We start from the raw sequence: 18,891 nt of genomic DNA on the forward strand, positions 1-18,891 counted from the left end.
TGTTGTCGCGGCCGACACAGGAGAGAATCGATGAGGCTGGAGCTGGTAAACGAGCCATGGGATCAGGCATACCAGCAAGGTTTTAGTGTTCGTACCCATGGTGATTGTTTGAATTGCCACCTGACCTTTTTTAGAGTTCGAAGGCGAATGTCCTGGCTGTCTCGGTTCGTTCAATGTCACCAGATTGCAACCTGACTTTTACCTGACGTAGGGTGTTTGGTGGCATCGGTAGCTTGTTTCTTGGTGTGCTAAGTGTCAACTTAATTATGTTATCTCCAGCAGATCGTGTATATGATCATGCAAATCGCTGTTTTTTAGGTAAATATAGTGAAATTTAAAATAGCCGTGACGTAGGGTGTTTGATGCTCTGATTGTTTTGGCATGGCAAGATCCTGCAACTGCTCCTCGAGACTGGGCACCATCACGCTAAATAGTAGCTGATTCCTTGGATTTGAGTGGCAGGGCGTTTTGGATCTGCTGCGTGCGTGGGCGATCCAATCCAACAGGGCTCAGGTACGACGACAGGTACTACGACATGTACGACCCTTAATGTTGTGTCAGCTCAAAAGAATTAATGAGTTTTTTATCTTGATCCCGAGTTCATTACTAGGTACACTAGCAATTCTTGTCCAATATCTGATTAACTACTTTTCCCCTGCTTCCTCTTCTAGAGGAGAACTGTTGTTGATAAACTTAATATGCGAAATACCTTTGAAGAAAATGATGTTACCTATGTAAGTGTGATAGTTGCTCTATTAATGTCAAGCAGTTGTTTTGTTTTAGCATATGCTGGAAGGAAATGGCAGACATAACTTGAACACACACTTCTAATGTATCCTGATCATGCATTTTTATACAAAAGTGGAGATAAACAATGGATGTATTAAGTTTTGAACCTAGATGACAGCCATGTGATTGTTCTCACTAATGATGGTTTGTAATGATGCAAATTCAGGGCTAAGAGGTCAGCATCTAGAGAATCAAAGGACGTCCAGTGACTCTTCTTAGTGGTACCACTAGAAACAAGGCTCCTTACACTAAGCTAAATGTTGCAAACATAAAGAATCCTAATGAGAAACAAGCAAACAATGGTATGTTGCATGCTCTTAAGTTACCAGTGTAAGTTATATGAATCAGCCAAGAAACTAGCTCTCATGTATGTTCTATATTCTTCTGCAGTTAATCATCCTTTTAAATGTTAGGAGGCTCCTTTGAATTAGCATACCTAAGACGTGCTCATATACTAAATGCAGGGTACAACTATATTAACTGAACCTGCTGTTATGTCACTTCATATTATTTTTTACAAAGCATTCATGATAGTTGGGTACTAAATCTTTTTGTTTTCAGTTTTACATGTGCCAACACACTAATAAATCAAATCCGAATAGGTCAATCTTTGATTGCTCATTCAGTTCCAGGGCAAAGGTCAGCAAGAAAATAATATAATGAGGATTTGGTAAAGTTTCATTGCTCCAATATAACTGTGCAAAGGTCAGCAAGCTAGCTTGCTCTTTGTTTTGCTCAGTTAGTTATATACCTTTGACTTTGAGCTGATGTTGATTTGTGAATTTTATTATACTGTGTACTTTGGATTTAGGAATCGCTTAAGGCTCTATGGAATGCCTCCTTTCCTGATACAAAGCTCACTAGCTTAGTTTCAGAACAGTGGAAAGACATGGGGTGGGCAGGGCGTCAACCCAGCGACTGATTTCAGGTTAATTTGAGTTTTTTTGCCTCTCTATGCTCTATTTTAGATGGTTGAAAATATGTTTCACACTGTTCCTTTTAGTTTTTTCTGGGAATTTTTTTATAATGCTCCTTGCCGCTTTCTTCTTAGAGGCCCACAATCAGCTATTGGTTTCATGCAACAAACATGTCTGCATTTCCCTAACACATGAAGAGTCTTAACAATATCATCTTACTTTGATTTCAGGGGTTGTGGGTTTGTTTCGCTTGAGAACCTTTTTTTGCAAGAACATACCTGGTAGGTCCTTTGGATCCTATATATAACAACGAATGAACTCCTCCTTACCAAGTGAGCAAAGTATCCATGCATATAGATCTGATGGTTGGTGGTGGCTGATCCAACAATTAAGCAGGCTTCTTTCAAGAGGTTGATGCTGAAGCAGCAAGTAATGTGAACTAGATGGGAGTACCCCTTTGCGGTTGCAGGTGTAAACATCTCATACATGCTGATTCAACTGCTGGAACTCAACTTAGGTATTTTTTTATACTTTGTGGCCGGGCATGGCATCTGATCTCTACATGTGAAACTATCCACTTGCCTGGAATTAATAAGAATTTACATGTATTGACTACGTGCATTGCATTGCATCGCACACGCATCAAATTTGTTTTGGTCAATGCACTAATAAAATTACTAATCAGAGCACGTACATCTAAGCCCACCTTGTGCATCGCGTTCGTATGAGTCAAACGTCCCTATCATTGTGCAGGCACATTGCAATGTAGTATCAAGTTTTGTTTCCTTTCTCAAGATGTGGAATCTTTGGATTTGATTACGACTGTTGGACGATGAACATGCATTATTATAGTAGGCACATGGACACAGCCGGTGCTAACTGCTAACCAATGCGCAACCATCTCGTCTTGTTGCATGTATGTCTTGTGCTGCCACCCATGATTGTCCTACCTCATCATCCATACCAGCACACAGAACAAGCCAGTTCGCGCCAGAATCATCATGTGGATTCAAACAGAAAAATAAAGAAAGGCTTGTTGATTCCCTTTTGTTTTTATGATTGTGCATGTACTATCTCTTTGAAAACAATAGCAGAATGAATGATTTTTATATGATAGTAGGTGTCTGTGACTCTATGTAACAAACGATTTATGTCTTTAATAGGAACAAAAGTTGTTATTGAGTTTTAGGTGGTAGATGATGCTACACATTTTGATAAGTTACTAATAGCATCTTGCTTGTTTTGTAGGAAACCAAAGGAGATTACCATGTTTTTTTACCTCATCACCGTATGGCAGTTATGTTCATTCCCCTGCTAAAGGTGGCACCAAATGTTCTTTAATGGGAAAGTTCCTTCTAGAGATCAACCCTGAACTATTCATATTGTTTGTTTCCCTCAGACCTTCACATAGGAATGCCAGCTTTGTATCTATTTTGTAGTTTTTCTTAAAAAGGGACTATTCAACTTTGTTTTACTTTATTATTATTATGATCAATGAACATAGAACAACACCTTCCCATGGAGGCTTCAAGTGCACCAATGTTAAAAAGTTGTGAGGTTACGGGTAGTGAAAACTCACCCTATGTTTTGCTGACCGATCCAGCTGCTGCTGACAACGGCTGACGATCTTCCAAGAATGTTTGTGCTGAAGGAAGAGAAGAAAGACTCATTCTAGCAGCTCCCTTGTGTTGATCTTCTGTCTCTTTACTGTCTGAATACCCTATAAGGTATAGAAAAAATGTGGGCTATAGAACTAGGTGGTGGAGTTGGTAAAGGTGAAGCAGTTCTTTGGAGCGTTTGTCTTGTCCTAAAATGATCTTGAACCTTGGGTGTCAAAGATGCAGGATTTGGTACCAATGGGGCAGAGTGGGCAACTAAAGTTGGGGATGTTGTATTTTTTGATGTGTTAACAGGTGGTCGAGGAAGCTCATGCAGTTCCTTGATCTTCGGTGAGGAAATGGTGGCGGCGAGTTGCTGAAAGTTCTCTTTGCCCGGGAACATGATCTAGAAGTCGCCTAGAGGGGGTGAATAGGCGAATAAAAAAATATTACTTAAAACTAGAAATTCTTACTATACTCGAAGACCGGATCACGGTGGAATGAAAGACACTTCGAGTAGGTCGTAGCAGAAATGAAGTTTCTGTCTCAAAATACCATGCACTTCAAAGATAGCTTATACCACAGATAAGTATTGAAGTGCAAGTATAAAAACAATTAAGACAGAGAGATAGCACACAACACAGAGCAGAGCACATTGATGCTGGCGGCAGCTGCTGCCTGAGGGCAGCGGCAGAGCTTATGATCGTCGAGACCTTTGATACCAGATTGGTAGAAGCTGTGTTTCCTATACTGACGATATGTTTCCGTTGCAACGCACGGGCATCCACCTAGTATAAACTATATATATATATTAAAAACCTCTTATTTAACCCATCTACCTCTAGCCGTCCTTTTGGCTTCTTTGCTCCAGCCTCCAGCACTGCACGTCTACAGTCTACACCAAGATGTCCGATCCGTGGTTCTGAGAGCTGCACTGCTGCGCACATCATTCGAGCACCTCCAAGTCAGAGAAGTGCAGAGGCGGACATGGATGGCATCGCCGGTCAAGCCCGGTGATTGGCATCTGCACTGACTACGGCGCGGCACCGCACCTGCCTCGTCAAATTTATAAATTTAAATTTAAATCTCGGCCAGCAACACGACATCATGAATTCAGTCGATGCGTAACCAAGGGGTATTCGTATTCTTGCTTGACCAACAACAAGCCGAGGTCATTCAGGAAAGTAATATCCAAGTACATCACACTCCTATAGAGTATCTTTATTTCTTGACCAACAGCAAGCCGAGGTCATTCAGAAAAAAAAAGAATCAAGTACGCGCAGTGATTAGCAGACGAGTGGAACTGACACAATCTCACTCTCTCTGTGCGTACAAGAGAGTGGGGCGAGACAGAGCGCCACTTAGGCTTTGTTCATTTGTACCGGATTGATGGGTCGGAACGATTCTTAACTAGATTGTTTCTCTAATTTATATAAACTTTGATTAGCTGGAACGATTTCGGGTGCAATCCGATAGAAACAAACAAGACCTTAATGTTTTTTTACATATAGGATGTAAACACTCTTTTATAGCTCCTCACATCTCATATCTACCGGAGACAAAAAACAGATCAAAATTTACAACTTAATTTTTTAGTATTTTGTTTTTTTATTTATATGAATTAACAGGTGTTAGATATGAGGTGCTATAAAAGAGATTATTTGCAGTAAAGAATTACTTTCCACTTTTAAAATAGAGGTGTGATCGGCTCAAGCACCAGCTAGCCACCTCGCTGCCTCGCTGGTGCTCTTCCACCTCCTGCACCACAGCGCCATTGCGCTTCCACGGCCAGCTACCGCTGCCGGAATATACACTGGTGGATCTTTAACAGGTTCCTCCGGTCCGATCCACCGCCAGCTTCCGACGTCGTACTCGGGCGGATCGGTTCCACAATGGGGGAACGGGGAGCAGAGGAGGACGGCTCGGGCGGCTCCTCCCTCTCCCTCATGTGCCTGGAGGACGGCGCCGACCTCGACGCCGGTGGCTCCGCGGAGAGCGCCGACGACGGCGAGCCGGCCGTCGTTGCTCACAGCGACGCCGGTGAGGACCAGGAGGAGGAGTACATGGACTACCTCGTGTCCAAGGAGAGCAGCTTCTGCTGCTCCCCTTCCTCCTCGCCCGTCTCCTCCGACGCCGGCGCCGAGACGCGCCCTTCGTCCACGGCGTCGTCATCCGACGAGTGGTTCCGCTGCGCGCGCCACGCCACCGTCGCGTGGGTCCTTGAGGTGATCGCTCGGCCGACGAGCCAGCACGATGGAGCATCGTCCGTCTTTAATCGACTTCCGTTTCGTTCTCTGACCGCACGCAGCCGCCCGATTTGCAGACGCGGGCTTACTTCGGCTTCTCCCACCGCGCGGCGTACCTGGCCGTCTCCTACATGGACCGCTTCTGCCTCCGCCGGTGCATGGACGTGCGTCATCCGTACATCCCATCCCAACCACGGTCGATTTCACTGACGGCGCCGCCGATTCACTGACGCGGTATGGTATGAATGTGCTGTGCGTGGACTGCAGGTGTCAGTGATGCCCTGGGCGGCGCGGCTGCTGGCGGTGGCGTGCCTGTCCCTGGCGGCGAAGATGGAGGAGTACCGCGCGCCGGCGCTGTCCGAGTTCCGCGCCCACGACGACTACGACTTCAGCAGCGTCTGCATCCGGCGCGTGGAGCTGCTGGTGCTGTCAACGCTGGGGTGGCGCATGGGCGGTGTCACGCCGCTGGATTACCTCCCCTGGCTCTCCTCCAGGCTACGCCGAGGCGGCGGCGGCGGGCTCGTTGCCGCCAAGGCCGCCGCGCTTATCTTCTCCGCCGCGGAAGGTTAGCCAACCACATGCATTGTCGCCCATCTCCCTCCCATCCATGCCTGGGAACCTGAATGCATCCGTGTTCGTGCTCTGTTCTCGCAGCTGCCAGTGTGCTCGACTACCGGCCGTCCACCGTGGCCGTCGCCGCCGTCCTGGCGGCGGCCCACGGCGCCATGACAAAGGAAGCGCTGGAGTGCAATATGAGCAGCCTCACTCCGTCCTGCCTGCTCGACAAGGTCCGTGCTTGCTCGGTTGCTCCTTGTACACGCACTCTGTTCGACTGTTCCCGACACGTCTCGAGAATGAACTCATGAAAACCTCACATCGTCTGTGCGCGCGGTTCCTCCCGGTGATCAATCAGGACGACGTGCACGCCTGCTACAGCACGATGCTGAGCGAGAGCTCCTCGCCTACGCCGAGCAAGCTGGCGGACAAGAGACCGCCGCCATCCAGCTCCGGCTCGATGACGTACGAGTCGGCCGACGCGGCCTCCTCGTTCGCGGCCACGGCGGGCCGGAGCAAGAGGGCGCGGCTGGAGATGCCGAGCATTGGCCCATGAGAAGCACCGCCGGCCGGGACACGATCGTTTTTTTTTTTTTGCCACTTGTCCTGTGCTGTGCGGCTGTGGCGGCCTGCCGGGGCTAATCTTCTTCGCCAACTGTAGTTTTTTTTTCTTCTTCCAGCTTTGACTTTTCAGTTGTTTGATTGATCACGCGGCGCGCGCGCAGCACGCTCTGCTGGAGAAACGGTGACGCGCACGGGCATTGCCCCGGCGTTGGAGATGGAGGGTTTGGTTGCCTTTGCTTTGTCTGCGTACTATAGTTTGATCTTAATGACCTAATCCACGTGCGTTGAGGTAAATAGAAGTGTAAATTATTTTAAGTTACACCTCAATCCACCTCAATATATATGGATTGGAGTCAATACTAAAACCCAAACTAGTCTGACTTTGCGAGAAGCGACATTGAAGATAGCAAGAGAGCACGAAGGAAACAAAAGCGGACAAAAAATCTCGAGCTTTCTTGTGGGATTTTTCATTTTTTAAAAACTATTTCAAATATAAAATATATTTTTTTAGGTTTGAAGAAAATTATATTTGGGTAGAGATGTAAAGGTTTTTAGATAGATCGAATAAGTTATGCAACTTTGGTTGAATGTAGTTGCATGTACTCTATGTTTAGGTTAATTTCTTAGAAATTTTTAGTTTTCATGTTTATGTTTAGTTACATTTGGTTAGTATATTTAGGTTTTGGTTTGTCAATAATAATGGTCGAGTTTAGGTTTGTCGGCGTTTCGACCCCGGGGGTCCCTGGACCGACGAGTAAATTGTCGTTGCGTGTCCCAGTCCAGATGGGTTGGCGCGAGACGGAACACAAGGGGGAACAAGAAAGGGAACCGCGGCTCGTGTTGTCCTGCGCCCAGGACGGATGCGCTTGCAGTAGGTGGTTACAAGCGTTCGCGAGGGAAAGAGAGAGAACCTGTTCGTCAGCCCGTCCTCCCGCGCGGCCACCTTCTCGTACGAGGACCATGGACCTTCCTTTTATAGATGTAAGGAGAAGGCCCAGGTATACAATGGGGGTGTAGCAAAGTGCTAACGTGTCTAGCAGAGAGGAGCCAGAGTCCTATGTACATGCCGACGTGGCTGTTGGAGAGGTGTTGGTGCCCTGTTCATGTGATGTCATGGCCGTCGGAGGAGCGCTTAAACCCTGTAGAAGCACAGCTGTCGGGGCTGTCGGGACCTTGCTGACATCTCCTTGCTTCCGTCGTCGTCATGGAGCATGTGGGGTGCCATCATTACTTGTTTTACCGGGGCGAGCCAGATGGGACGCCGGTCTTGTTCCCCGTAGCCTGAGCTAGCTAGGGGTAGGGTAATGATGTACCCCCCTGCGACGTGGTCGGTCCGAGCCCAAGGTCGGGCGAGGCGGAGACTCCTCCGAGGTCGGAGTTGAGTCCGAGCCCTAGGGTCGGGCGAGGCGGAGACCGTCGTCCGAGGTCGAGGTTGAGTCCGAGCCCTCAAGTCGGGCGAGGCGGAGACCGTCGTCCAAGGTCGAGGTTGAGTCCGAGCCCTGGGGTCGGGCGAGGCGGAGTCCGTCGTCCGAGGTCGAGGTTGAGTCCGAGCCCTGGGGTCGGGTGAGGCGGAGACCGTCGTCCGAGGTCGAGGTTGAGTCCGAGCCCTGGGGTCGGGCGAGGCGGAGCTTCCTATGGTGCCTGAGGCCGGACTTGGCGGCTGTCAGCCTCACCCTAGCGGGTGGCACAGCAGTCGGAGCAGCGCAGACGGCACTGTTTTCCTGTCAGGTCAGCCAGTGGAGGGGCGAAGTGACTGCGGTCACTTTGGCTCTGTCGACTGAAGAGCGCGCGTCAGGATAAGGTGTCAGGCGATCCTTACATTGAATGCTCCTGCGATCCGATCGGCTGGCGAGGCGATCTTGGCCAAGGTTGCTTTTCCGCGAAGCCTGCCCGAGCTGGGCCTCGGGCGAGTCGAAGGTGCGCCCGTTGCTTGAGGAGGCCCTCGGGCGAGGCGTGAATCTGCCTGGGTCTACTGTTCCTGCCCGAGGCTGGGCTCGGGCGAGGTGAGATCGTGTCCCTTGAGCGGACAGAGCTTTGTCCTGTATTGCGCCCATCAGGCCTTTGCAGCTTTGTGCTGATGGTGTTTACCAGCCGAGTTTAGGAGTCTTGGGGGTACCCCTAATTATGGTCCCCGACAGTAGCCCCCGAGCCTCAAAGGGAGTGTGGGTACTCGCTTGGAGGCTTTGTCGCACTTTTTTGCAAGGGGACCGGCCTTTCTCGGTTGCATTTCATTCCGGTGGGTGCGCGCGAGCGCACCCACCGGGTGTAGCCCCCGAGGCCTCGAAGGAGTGGTTTGACTCCTTCGAGGTCTTAATGCCTTTCGTGATGCCTCGGCCGGTCTGATTGTTCCCTCATGCGAACTGGTCGTAGTCCGGGTGCATAGTCGGGTTCTGAGTTCTCGGGCTGGTATGTTGACGCTATCAACGGTTTGGCCAAAGCCGGGTTTGCGAGAGCAGCCCCCCGAGCCTCCGCACAGAGAGAGAGGACGGCCAAGGACTGACTCGGCTTTTATCATACGCCCCTTCGTCGCCTTTCTACAAGGAGGAGGGGGGGAAAGCACCATGTTGCCCTCGGAGGGCGCCGAACATGGTGTCTCCAGTGAGTTGCTAACAGGTGATCCGAGTGGACGCCCGTGCCCCGTTCGATAAGGGTCGGCTAGTGGCCCAGGGGCGCGCTCCAAAAGTACCTGCAGGTGATTTGCCGAACCCGGTCCCGTTTGATAGGGTCTGAGGGCTCGATGCCTCCCTCTGATGGGATTCCGTTACAGAATCGCTCCTGTTGGTCTCGGAAATGTCCTAGGGTACCTCGGGAGCGTAGCCCGAGCCTCGGCCATGTATTGGACGTACCCAGAGTCATCCCTCACTCTGCGTGTTCTGAGGCGGCTGTCGAACCCTTCGGGGGCCAGCCTTCGAACCCCTGATCAGTAGTGGGCGCGGAGCCCGAGTGGCCTGAGGCGGCTGTCGAACCCTTCTGAGGGGCCAGCCTTCGAACCTCTGACCAGTAGTGGGCGCGGAGCCCGAGTGCTCTGAGGCGGCTGTCGAACCCTTCCGAGGGGCCAGCCTTCGAACCCCTGATCAGTAGGAGGGCTCGGGGCCCGCTTCCTTCGTAGAGAAGGATCCCTTTCGGAGTATCCCCTTTCCCGGTCCCTGTAGCAAGAGAGAGAAAGGGGAAGAGGAAAAGGATACGAAATTGAACGACGTGGCGCACCTTTTTTGACGCGGTCATTATGGCGGAGGTGAAGCTTCGCCCGCTTCGCCTGCCAAAGGTGTCGCCTGCCCTGCCACGGAGTTAACGCGACGGGACGAGTGGTTCGCGGGGCAGCCGTTGCGCGAGCCGTTCGAGGAACGGAACACGGGCGCGTCGTCTTCACGCCGTGAGAGAGGGCTCTCCTGCTGCTCGAGGAGGGGACGTGAGCCTGCAGATGATTTGACTGCTGCCTCCGCCCGCCTGCTGCCGCCATTACTGCTGGCCCACTTTTGGCCATATCGACCGTCGCACCTTCTCCCGCGGCTGACTGACCCGTGACCGATGCGCCTGGTTGGCACTGTTGGGCTATGCGCAGGGTTGCCTTGAGTCACGGCACCGGTTCCGCAGTCGAGGAGACGCGGCACTGGCGCAAGTGGCGATGCTGTTTTTCGCACGTAGTAACCGGCGCGCCGGTTACATGTTGTGTGGGCCTAAGACTCCATGCTGGATGCGTCGAAGTCAAAAGGGTGCATTCCCGTGGTGCGGTTGCATGCCACCTGCATGGCGGTTCACCCTTTCACCCGCTGGTTTAGGCGAAGATGGAGGAGTGCTTGTAACCGCTGGGCGGTTACACGCTCCGTACGCGGCGGTTTGGCTTCTTCTGCCCTAGGCCAGCTTGCACGTCATGTGGGACCCAGCCCCTGTGTCGTAGGGGGAGGACCTTTGAGCGCGTTGGTGAAGACTTAGCCCGCGACGCCTGAGGACGCGAGTGGGGTGAGTTACCTTTAAAAAGGGATTGGCCCCCTGGGTGGCAGCCACGCCTTCGCACTCTCCTCATGCATCGCGCCCTTCCACCTTCCGAGCCCCCGGATGGGGAGCGCCCGCATTGCTTTCATCTTGCTGTTGTTGGAGGAGCGCAACTTCGCGGAAGTTGGCACCTTTCAGCCATCGCTCGGCTTCAAGGATTTTCATCAGGCAGCCCGGCTGCATCCCCTCACCAATGGTCACCCAAGACGGTGACCACTAGCTCGATGGTGGGGAGAAGCAAGCTGGGCTGCGGCCTCTGCCCCGCCCTCAGCTTCAAGGATCTTCATCATCCTTGCTGGGGCGGAGGGCGAGGCGAGCCGGGGCCTGCCTTCGCGTGGGCTGGCATCCCGCCTCTTCCTCTGGCATCTGGGGGTGGAAACCATCCTCCAGCTCTGCGGAGGAGGCGTCCTCCAGCCATGCCGGGGAAGGCAAACTGCTGCTGCCCAGCCAGGGTGCAGCATTCCGTCCTTTGTCCGGGCGACGGTGGCCAGCCACATGAGGGGGTCTCACAACACGTCGTACGCCGCGAGGGCGGTACTCGTGTTCTAGGACGGTCCCATTCTCGTTTTCGTGGCGAGGACGGGAGTGAGGACCTGCCGGTGCGCTTTGGGGCGGTCGGCGCTCGCTGGTGCGGTGTTGGTGGGCAGGTGGACGCCGCCGTTGGTGCTGAGGCAGCCGGAGAAGGCTTCTCTACCGACGAGACCGTCAGCGCCACCCGCGGACCGACCCCGGCTCTTTAGCTTTAATATCTGGTTCTCGTCCCCCACGAGGGGACACGAACGAGAGCCTTCCAGCGGTAGCGTCCGCCCCAGGACCATCGCTGCTGCTACAGAGGTCGTCGGTGAGTCACCCGGAGCTTGTCGTCCCGCAGGACCTCCGATGTGGAGGTTGTTCATACCTGCGGGAGTGGAACCGGAGTTCCGTTTGTAATGGCACCTTGAGTGCCGATGTATGTTCATTGCGGCTATCGGGGCCTGAACATTTTTGTATTTGGGCGAAAAGTCGTGTCTTCCCCTTCATTTCGAGCACCAGGACTCGCCTGTCGGCTAGCTGAACCGCTTAACCAAGTGTGAGTTGCCCTGCGCGGAAGGTGACGAGTGAGGTATCCGTATCCCGGAGGCGTAGGAGTCCCTCGGCTCGGTCGGCCTTGCCGCTCAAGGCTTCTCTCGCTCAGTTAAGGAACCCTCGGCTGCTCTGCGATGAGCCGGAGCCGGAGGCAGCGGTGTCAGCACGGACAGAGGCGGAATTGGCTCGAAAAGAAGCTTCGTCGGCCCAGGAGCAGGTAACTTCCCAGGCCGAGGAGGCACAGCAGCGGCGGCTGGAACCTGGCCAGGTCGTCCACTGGCGGGACCAACCCTAGAGTCGGGCTACCGAGGCCATGAGCCGGGCTGATGTCCTCAGGGGACAGCTGGCTGAGGCTACGGAGCGGCCGGTTAAGCCGTCTGCTTGGGCCGGGTTTCTGGAGGAGACCATGTCGGCGATGACCCAGGCGCAGTGCTGACATCTTCCTTCGAGGTGGAGATCCTTCGCCCATGTCACCGTCCGAGGCCGGGTTAGATTCCGCCGAAGGTGGAGATGATGTCGAGAGTGCTGCTGCTCCCCCTATTGATGTCTGAACCTGCAAGAACAGTTTGTCTGTAGTGTGCGTATGTTTTTTGAGGCCGCCGAGGCCCAAACATATCATCGTCGTGTTATAAAGCTGTGTTTCTTTTCCCCTTGTTTCGAGTATCAGGACTTGCTTGTCGGTAGCAGAATCGTTTGTCCGAGCGAGAGTTACTTATCGCGGAAGGTGATGAGTGAGGTATCCGTATCCCGGAGGCGTAGGAGTCCCTCGGCTCGGTCGACCTTTGCCGCTGAAAGGGAATTAGGCTTACACCTAGTTCCTAAATAATTTTGGTGGTTGAATTGCCCAACACAAATTGTTGGACTAACTAGTTTGCTCTAGATTATATGTTCTACAGGTGCCAAAGGTTCATCTATAACTATACGAAATCGACTGTCCGGAATACCGTAGATTATTCCGGACAGGAGAAGCTTTTTGGAAAAACAGGCCAAGCGCGGACCGTCCGGGCCCTTGCGGCGGACCGTCCGCGACACAAGAATGACCCTCGGACAGAACCAATGTAAAAACACAAGTTTTCACTACGGACTGTCCGAAGGAAAAGCAAAGACGGTCCGAGCCCTCGCGCGGACTGTCCGGCCTCAGGCGCGGACCGTCCGGTCGGTAAGAAACCGAAAAACCCGAAGGTGACGGGTTCAGAGAAATGAATTATAGGGGGCCTCGCGGACCGTCCGGGGTGCACGACCGGACCGTCCGCGACTGGCTCTGTCTGACATCTGACGACGCATTAAATGCAATATAGCCGTTGATATAGCCGTTACTGCTGACCGTTGCATTTTCAGCCGTTGATCTACAGGGGCGGACCGTCCGGACCTGGCTCGCGGACCGTCCGCGCTCAGCAGAATGGCCCAACGGCTAGGAAGTGGTTGGTGGCTATAAATACAACCCCAACCACCTCCATTCAAGACATCCAAGCATTCCAACCTTCAACATTCAATACAAGAGCTAGCAATCCATTCCAAGACACATTCAAAGCCTCCATCTCTCCAAGTTTCACAATTGAGAAAAGAGATCATTAGTGATTAGTGGCTTGAGAGAGAAAGTGATCCGTGTGTTATTTGTCGCTCTTGTCGCTTGGCTTTTGCAATCGTGCTTTCTTGATTCTTTCATTGCGATCAAACTCACTTGTAATTGAGGCAAGAGACACCAATCTTGTGGTGATCCTTGTAGGAACTTTGTGTTCCAAGTGATTGAGAAGAGAAAGCTCACTCGATCCGTGGATCGTGTGAGAGAGGGAAGGGTTGAAAGAGACCCGGCCTTTGTGGCCTCCTCAACGGGGAGTAGGTTTGCAAGAACCGAACCTCGGTAAAACAAATCTCCGTGTCTCACTTGCTTATTCGCTTGGGATTTGTTTTGCGCCCTCTCTCGCGGACTCATTTCTTTATTACTAACGCTAACCCGGCTTGTAGTTGTGTTTATATTTGTAAATTTCAGTTTCGCCCTATTCACCCCCCCTCTAGGCGACTTTCAATTGGTATCAAAGCCCGGTGCTTCATTAGAGCCTAACCGCTCGAAGTGATGTCGGGAGATCACGCCAAGAAGGAGATGGAGACCGGCGAAAAGCCCACTACAAGCCACGGGAGCACTTCATCGGAAGAGTCCCGCACCAAAAGGAGGGAAAAGAAGAAGAGCTCCTCCAACAAAGGGAAGGAGAAGAAATCTTCTTCTCACCACAAAGAGAAGAAGGAAAAATCTTCTTCCCACAAGCCGCATCGGAAAGGTGACAAGCACAAGAGGATGAGGAAGGTGGTCTACTACGAGACCGACACTTCATCAACATCGACCTCCGACTCCGATGCGCCCTCCGTCACTTCTAAGCGCCAAGAGCGCAAAAAGTATAGTAAGATCCCCCTACGCTACCCTCGCATTTCCAAACATACACCTTTACTTTCCGTCCCATTAGGCAAACCACCAACTTTTGATGGTGAAGATTACGCTAGGTGGAGCGATTTAATGCGATTTCATCTAACCTCGCTCCACAAAAGCATATGGGATGTTGTTGAGTTTGGCGCGCAGGTACCATCCGTAGGGGATGAGGACTATGATGAGGATGAGGTGGCCCAAATCGAGCACTTCAACTCTCAAGCAACAACAATACTCCTCGCCTCTCTAAGTAGAGAGGAGTATAACAAAGTACAAGGGTTGAAGAGCGCCAAGGAGATTTGGGATTTACTCAAGACCGCGCATGAAGGTGATGAGCTCACCAAGATCACCAAGCGGGAAACGATTGAGGGGGAGCTCGGTCGGTTCCGGCTTCGCAAAGGGGAAGAGCCACAACACATGTACAATCGGCTCAAGACCTTGGTGAACCAAGCGCGCAACCTCGGGAGCATAAAGTGGGATGACCACGAGGTGGTTAAGGTTATTCTAAGATCACTCATTTTCCTTAACCCTACTCAAGTTCAATTAATTCGTGGTAATCCTAGATATACTAAAATGACCCCCGAGGAAGTTATCGGGAATTTTGTGAGTTTTGAGTGCATGATCGAAGGCTCAAGGAAGATCAACGAGCTTGATGATGCCACCACATCCGAAGCTCAACCCGTTGCATTTAAGGCAACGGAGGAGAAGAAGGAGGAGTCTACACCAAGTCGACAACCAATAGACGCCTCCAAACTCGACAATGAGGAAATGGCGCTCGTCATCAAGAGCTTCCGCCAAATCCTGAAGCAAAGGAGGGGGAAGGATTACAAATCCCGCTCCAAGAAGGTTTGCTACAAGTGTGGTAAGCCCGGTCATTTTATTGCTAAATGTCCTATATCTAGTGACAGTGACCGAGGTGACGACAAGAAGGGGAGGCGAAAGGAGAAAAAGAAGTACTACAAGAAGAAGGGCGGTGATGCCCATGTTTGTCGGGAATGGGATTCCGACGATAGCTCAAGCGACTCCTCCGACGACGAGGACGCCGCCAACATCGCCGTCACCAAGGGACTCCTCTTCCCCAACATCGGCCACAAGTGCCTCATGGCAAAGGACGGCAAAAAGAAGGTTAAATCTAAATCCTCCACTAAATATGAATCCTCTAGTGATGACAATGCTAGTGATGAGGAAGATAATTTGCGTTCCCTTTTTGCCAACCTTAACATAGCTCAAAAGGAAAAATTGAATGAATTGGTTAGTGCTATTCATGAAAAGGATGACCTTTTGGATTCCCAAGAGGATTGTCTAATTAAAGAAAACAAAAAACATGTTAAGGTTAAAAAGGCTTATGCTCTTGAAATTGAGAAATGTGAAAAATTATCTAGTGAGCTAAGCACATGTCGTGAAATGATTGACAACCTTAGAAATGAAAATGCTATTTTAAATGCTAAGGTTGATTCACATATTTGTAATGTTTCAATTCCCAATCTTAGAGATGATAATGTTGACCTGCTTGCTAAGATCGATGAATTGAATGTATCTCTTGCTAGCCTTAGATTAGAGAATGAAAATTTAATTGCTAAGGCTAAAGATTTAGATGTTTGCAATACCACCATTTCCAATCTTAGAGATAAAAATGATATTCTTCATGCTAAGATTGTTGAACTTAATTCTTGCAAACCCTCTACATCTATTGTTGAGCATGTATCTATTTGTACTAGATGTAGAGATGTTGATGTTAATGCTATTCATGATCATATGGCTTTAATTAAACAACAAAATGATCATATAGCTACATTAGATGCTAAAATTGCCAAGCATAACTTAGAAAATGAAAAAATTAAATTTGCTAGAAGTATGCTCTATAATGGGAGACGCCCTGGCATCAAGGATGGCATTGGCTTCCAAAAAGGAGACAATGTCAAACTTAAAGCCCCTCCTAAAAACTTGTCTAACTTTGTTAAGGGCAAGGCTCCCATGCCTCAGGATAACGAGAGCTACATTTTGTACCCTGCCGGTTATCCCGAGAGCAAAATTAGGAAAATTCATTCTAGGAAGTCTCACTCTGGCCCTAATCATGCTTTTATGTATAAGGGTGAGACATCTAGCTCTAGGCAACCAACCCGTGCCAAGTTGCCTAGAAAGAAAACTCCTATTGCATCAAATGATCATGTTATTTCATTTAAAACTTTTGATGCTTCTTATGTGCTTACAAGCAAATCCGGCAAGGTAGTTGCCAAATTTGTTGGGGGCAAACACAAGGGCTCCAAGACTTGTGTTTGGGTACCCAAAGTTCTTGTTTCTAATGCCAAAGGACCCAAAACAGTTTGGGTACCTAAAGTCAAGAACTAAATTTGTTTTGTAGGTTTATGCATCCGGGGGCTCAAGTTGGATACTCGACAGCGGGTGCACAAACCACATGACCGGGGAGAAAAGGATGTTCTCCTCATATGAGAAAAACCAAGATCCCCAACGAGCTATCACATTCGGGGATGGAAATCAAGGATTGGTCAAAGGACTTGGTAAAATTGCTATATCTCCTGACCATTCTATTTCCAATGTTTTTCTTGTTGATTCTTTAGATTACAATTTGCTTTCCGTTTCACAATTATGTCAAATGGGCTACAACTGTCTATTCACTGATGTAGGTGTCACTGTCTTTAGAAGAAGTGATGATTCAGTAGCATTTAAGGGAGTGTTAGAGGGTCAGCTATACTTGGTAGATTTTGATAGAGCTGAACTCGACACTTGCTTAATTGCTAAGACTAACATGGGTTGGCTCTAGCACCGCCGACTAGCCCATGTTGGGATGAAGAATCTTCACAAGCTTCTAAAGGGAGAACACATTTTAGGATTAACAAATGTTCATTTTGAGAAAGACAGGGTTTGTAGCGCATGCCAGGCAGGAAAGCAAGTTGGAGTCCATCATTCACACAAGAACATCATGACGACCGACAGGCCGCTTGAGCTACTCCACATGGATCTATTCGGCCCGATTGCTTACATAAGCATCGGCGGGAGTAAGTATTGTCTTGTAATAGTGGATGATTATACTCGCTTCACTTGGGTATTCTTTTTACAGGAAAAATCTCAAACCCAAGAGACCTTAAAGGGATTCTTGAGACGGGCTCAAAATGAGTTCGGCTTAAGGATCAAGAAAATAAGAAGCGACAACGGGACGGAGTTCAAGAACTCACAAATTGAAGGCTTCCTTGAGGAGGAGGGCATCAAGCATGAGTTCTCCTCTCCCTACACGCCACAACAAAATGGTGTAGTGGAGAGAAAGAATCGAACTCTATTGGACATGGCAAGAACCATGCTTGATGAGTACAAGACACCGGACCGGTTTTGGGCCGAAGCGGTCAACACCGCCTGCTACGCCATCAACCGGTTATATCTTCACCGAATCCTCAAGAAGACATCATATGAACTCCTAACCGGTAAAAAGCCCAACATTTCATACTTTAGAGTTTTTGGTAGCAAATGCTTTATTCTTGTTAAAAGAGGTAGAAAATCTAAATTTGCTCCTAAAACTGTAGAAGGCTTTTTACTTGGTTATGACTCAAACACAAGGGCATATAGGGTCTTTAACAAGTCCACTGGACTAGTTGAAGTCTCATGTGACGTTGTGTTTGATGAAACTAACGGCTCTCAAGTAGAGCAAGTTGATCTTGATGAGATAGGTAATGAAGAGGCTCCATGCATAGCGCTAAGGAACATGTCCATTGGGGATGTGTGTCCTAAGGAATCCGAAGAGCCTCCAAGTGCACAAGATCAACCATCCTCCACCACGCAAGCATCTCCACCAACTCAAAATGAGGATGAGGCTCAAGTTGATGAAGGGCAAAATCAAGAAGATGAGCCACCTCAAGATGATGGCAATGATCAAGGGGGAGATGCAAATGATCAAGAAAAGGAGGATGACGAAGAACCAAGACCGCCACACCCAAGAGTCCACCAAGCAATCCAACGAGATCACCCCGTCGACACCATCCTCGGCGACATTCATAAGGGGGTAACTACTAGATCTCGGGTTGCTCATTTTTGTGAACATTACTCTTTTGTTTCCTCTATTGAGCCACACAGGATAGAGGAAGCTCTCCAAGATGCGGATTGGGTGGTGGCGATGCAAGAGGAGCTCAACAATTTCACGAGGAATGAGGTATGGCATTTAGTTCCACGTCCTAACCAAAATGTTGTAGGAACCAAATGGGTCTTCCGCAACAAGCAAGATGAGCATGGTGTGGTGACAAGGAACAAAGCTCGACTCGTGGCCAAAGGGTATTCACAAGTCGAAGGTTTGGATTTCGGTGAAACCTATGCACCCGTAGCTAGGCTTGAGTCAATTCGCATATTATTGGCCTATGCTACTTACCATGGCTTTAAGCTCTATCAAATGGACGTGAAAAGTGCCTTCCTAAACGGACCAATCAAGGAAGAAGTCTATGTTGAGCAACCTCCCGGCTTTGAAGACAGTGAGTATCCTAATCATGTTTATAGGCTCTCTAAGGCGCTTTATGGGCTCAAGCAAGCCCCAAGAGCATGGTATGAATGCCTAAGAGATTTCCTTATTTCTAATGGCTTCAAAGTCGGCAAGGCCGATCCTACACTCTTTACTAAAACTCTTGAAAATGACTTGTTTGTATGCCAAATTTATGTTGATGATATTATATTTGGGTCTACTAACGAGTCTACATGTGAAGAGTTTAGTAGGATCATGACACAGAAATTCGAGATGTCAATGATGG

The 18,891-nt window shown here is 49.8% G+C and overlaps 1 protein-coding gene across 1 annotated transcript; it reads left to right on the top strand.

The window, feature by feature from the left end:
* The first annotated feature begins 5,055 nt into the window (after positions 1-5,055).
* LOC100383217 (uncharacterized) lies at positions 5,056-6,904 on the top strand. The gene is given in 5 exon segments (NM_001175879.1): positions 5,056-5,529; positions 5,628-5,714; positions 5,818-6,115; positions 6,205-6,338; positions 6,464-6,904. Coding segments are annotated over 5 exon segments (1,050 nt in total). The 5' UTR covers positions 5,056-5,196; the 3' UTR covers positions 6,662-6,904.
* The last annotated feature ends 11,987 nt before the right edge of the window (positions 6,905-18,891 follow it).

Source organism: Zea mays, chromosome 1 (assembly GCF_902167145.1).
Source record: "Zea mays cultivar B73 chromosome 1, Zm-B73-REFERENCE-NAM-5.0, whole genome shotgun sequence".
Classification (NCBI taxonomy): domain Eukaryota; kingdom Viridiplantae; phylum Streptophyta; class Magnoliopsida; order Poales; family Poaceae; genus Zea; species Zea mays.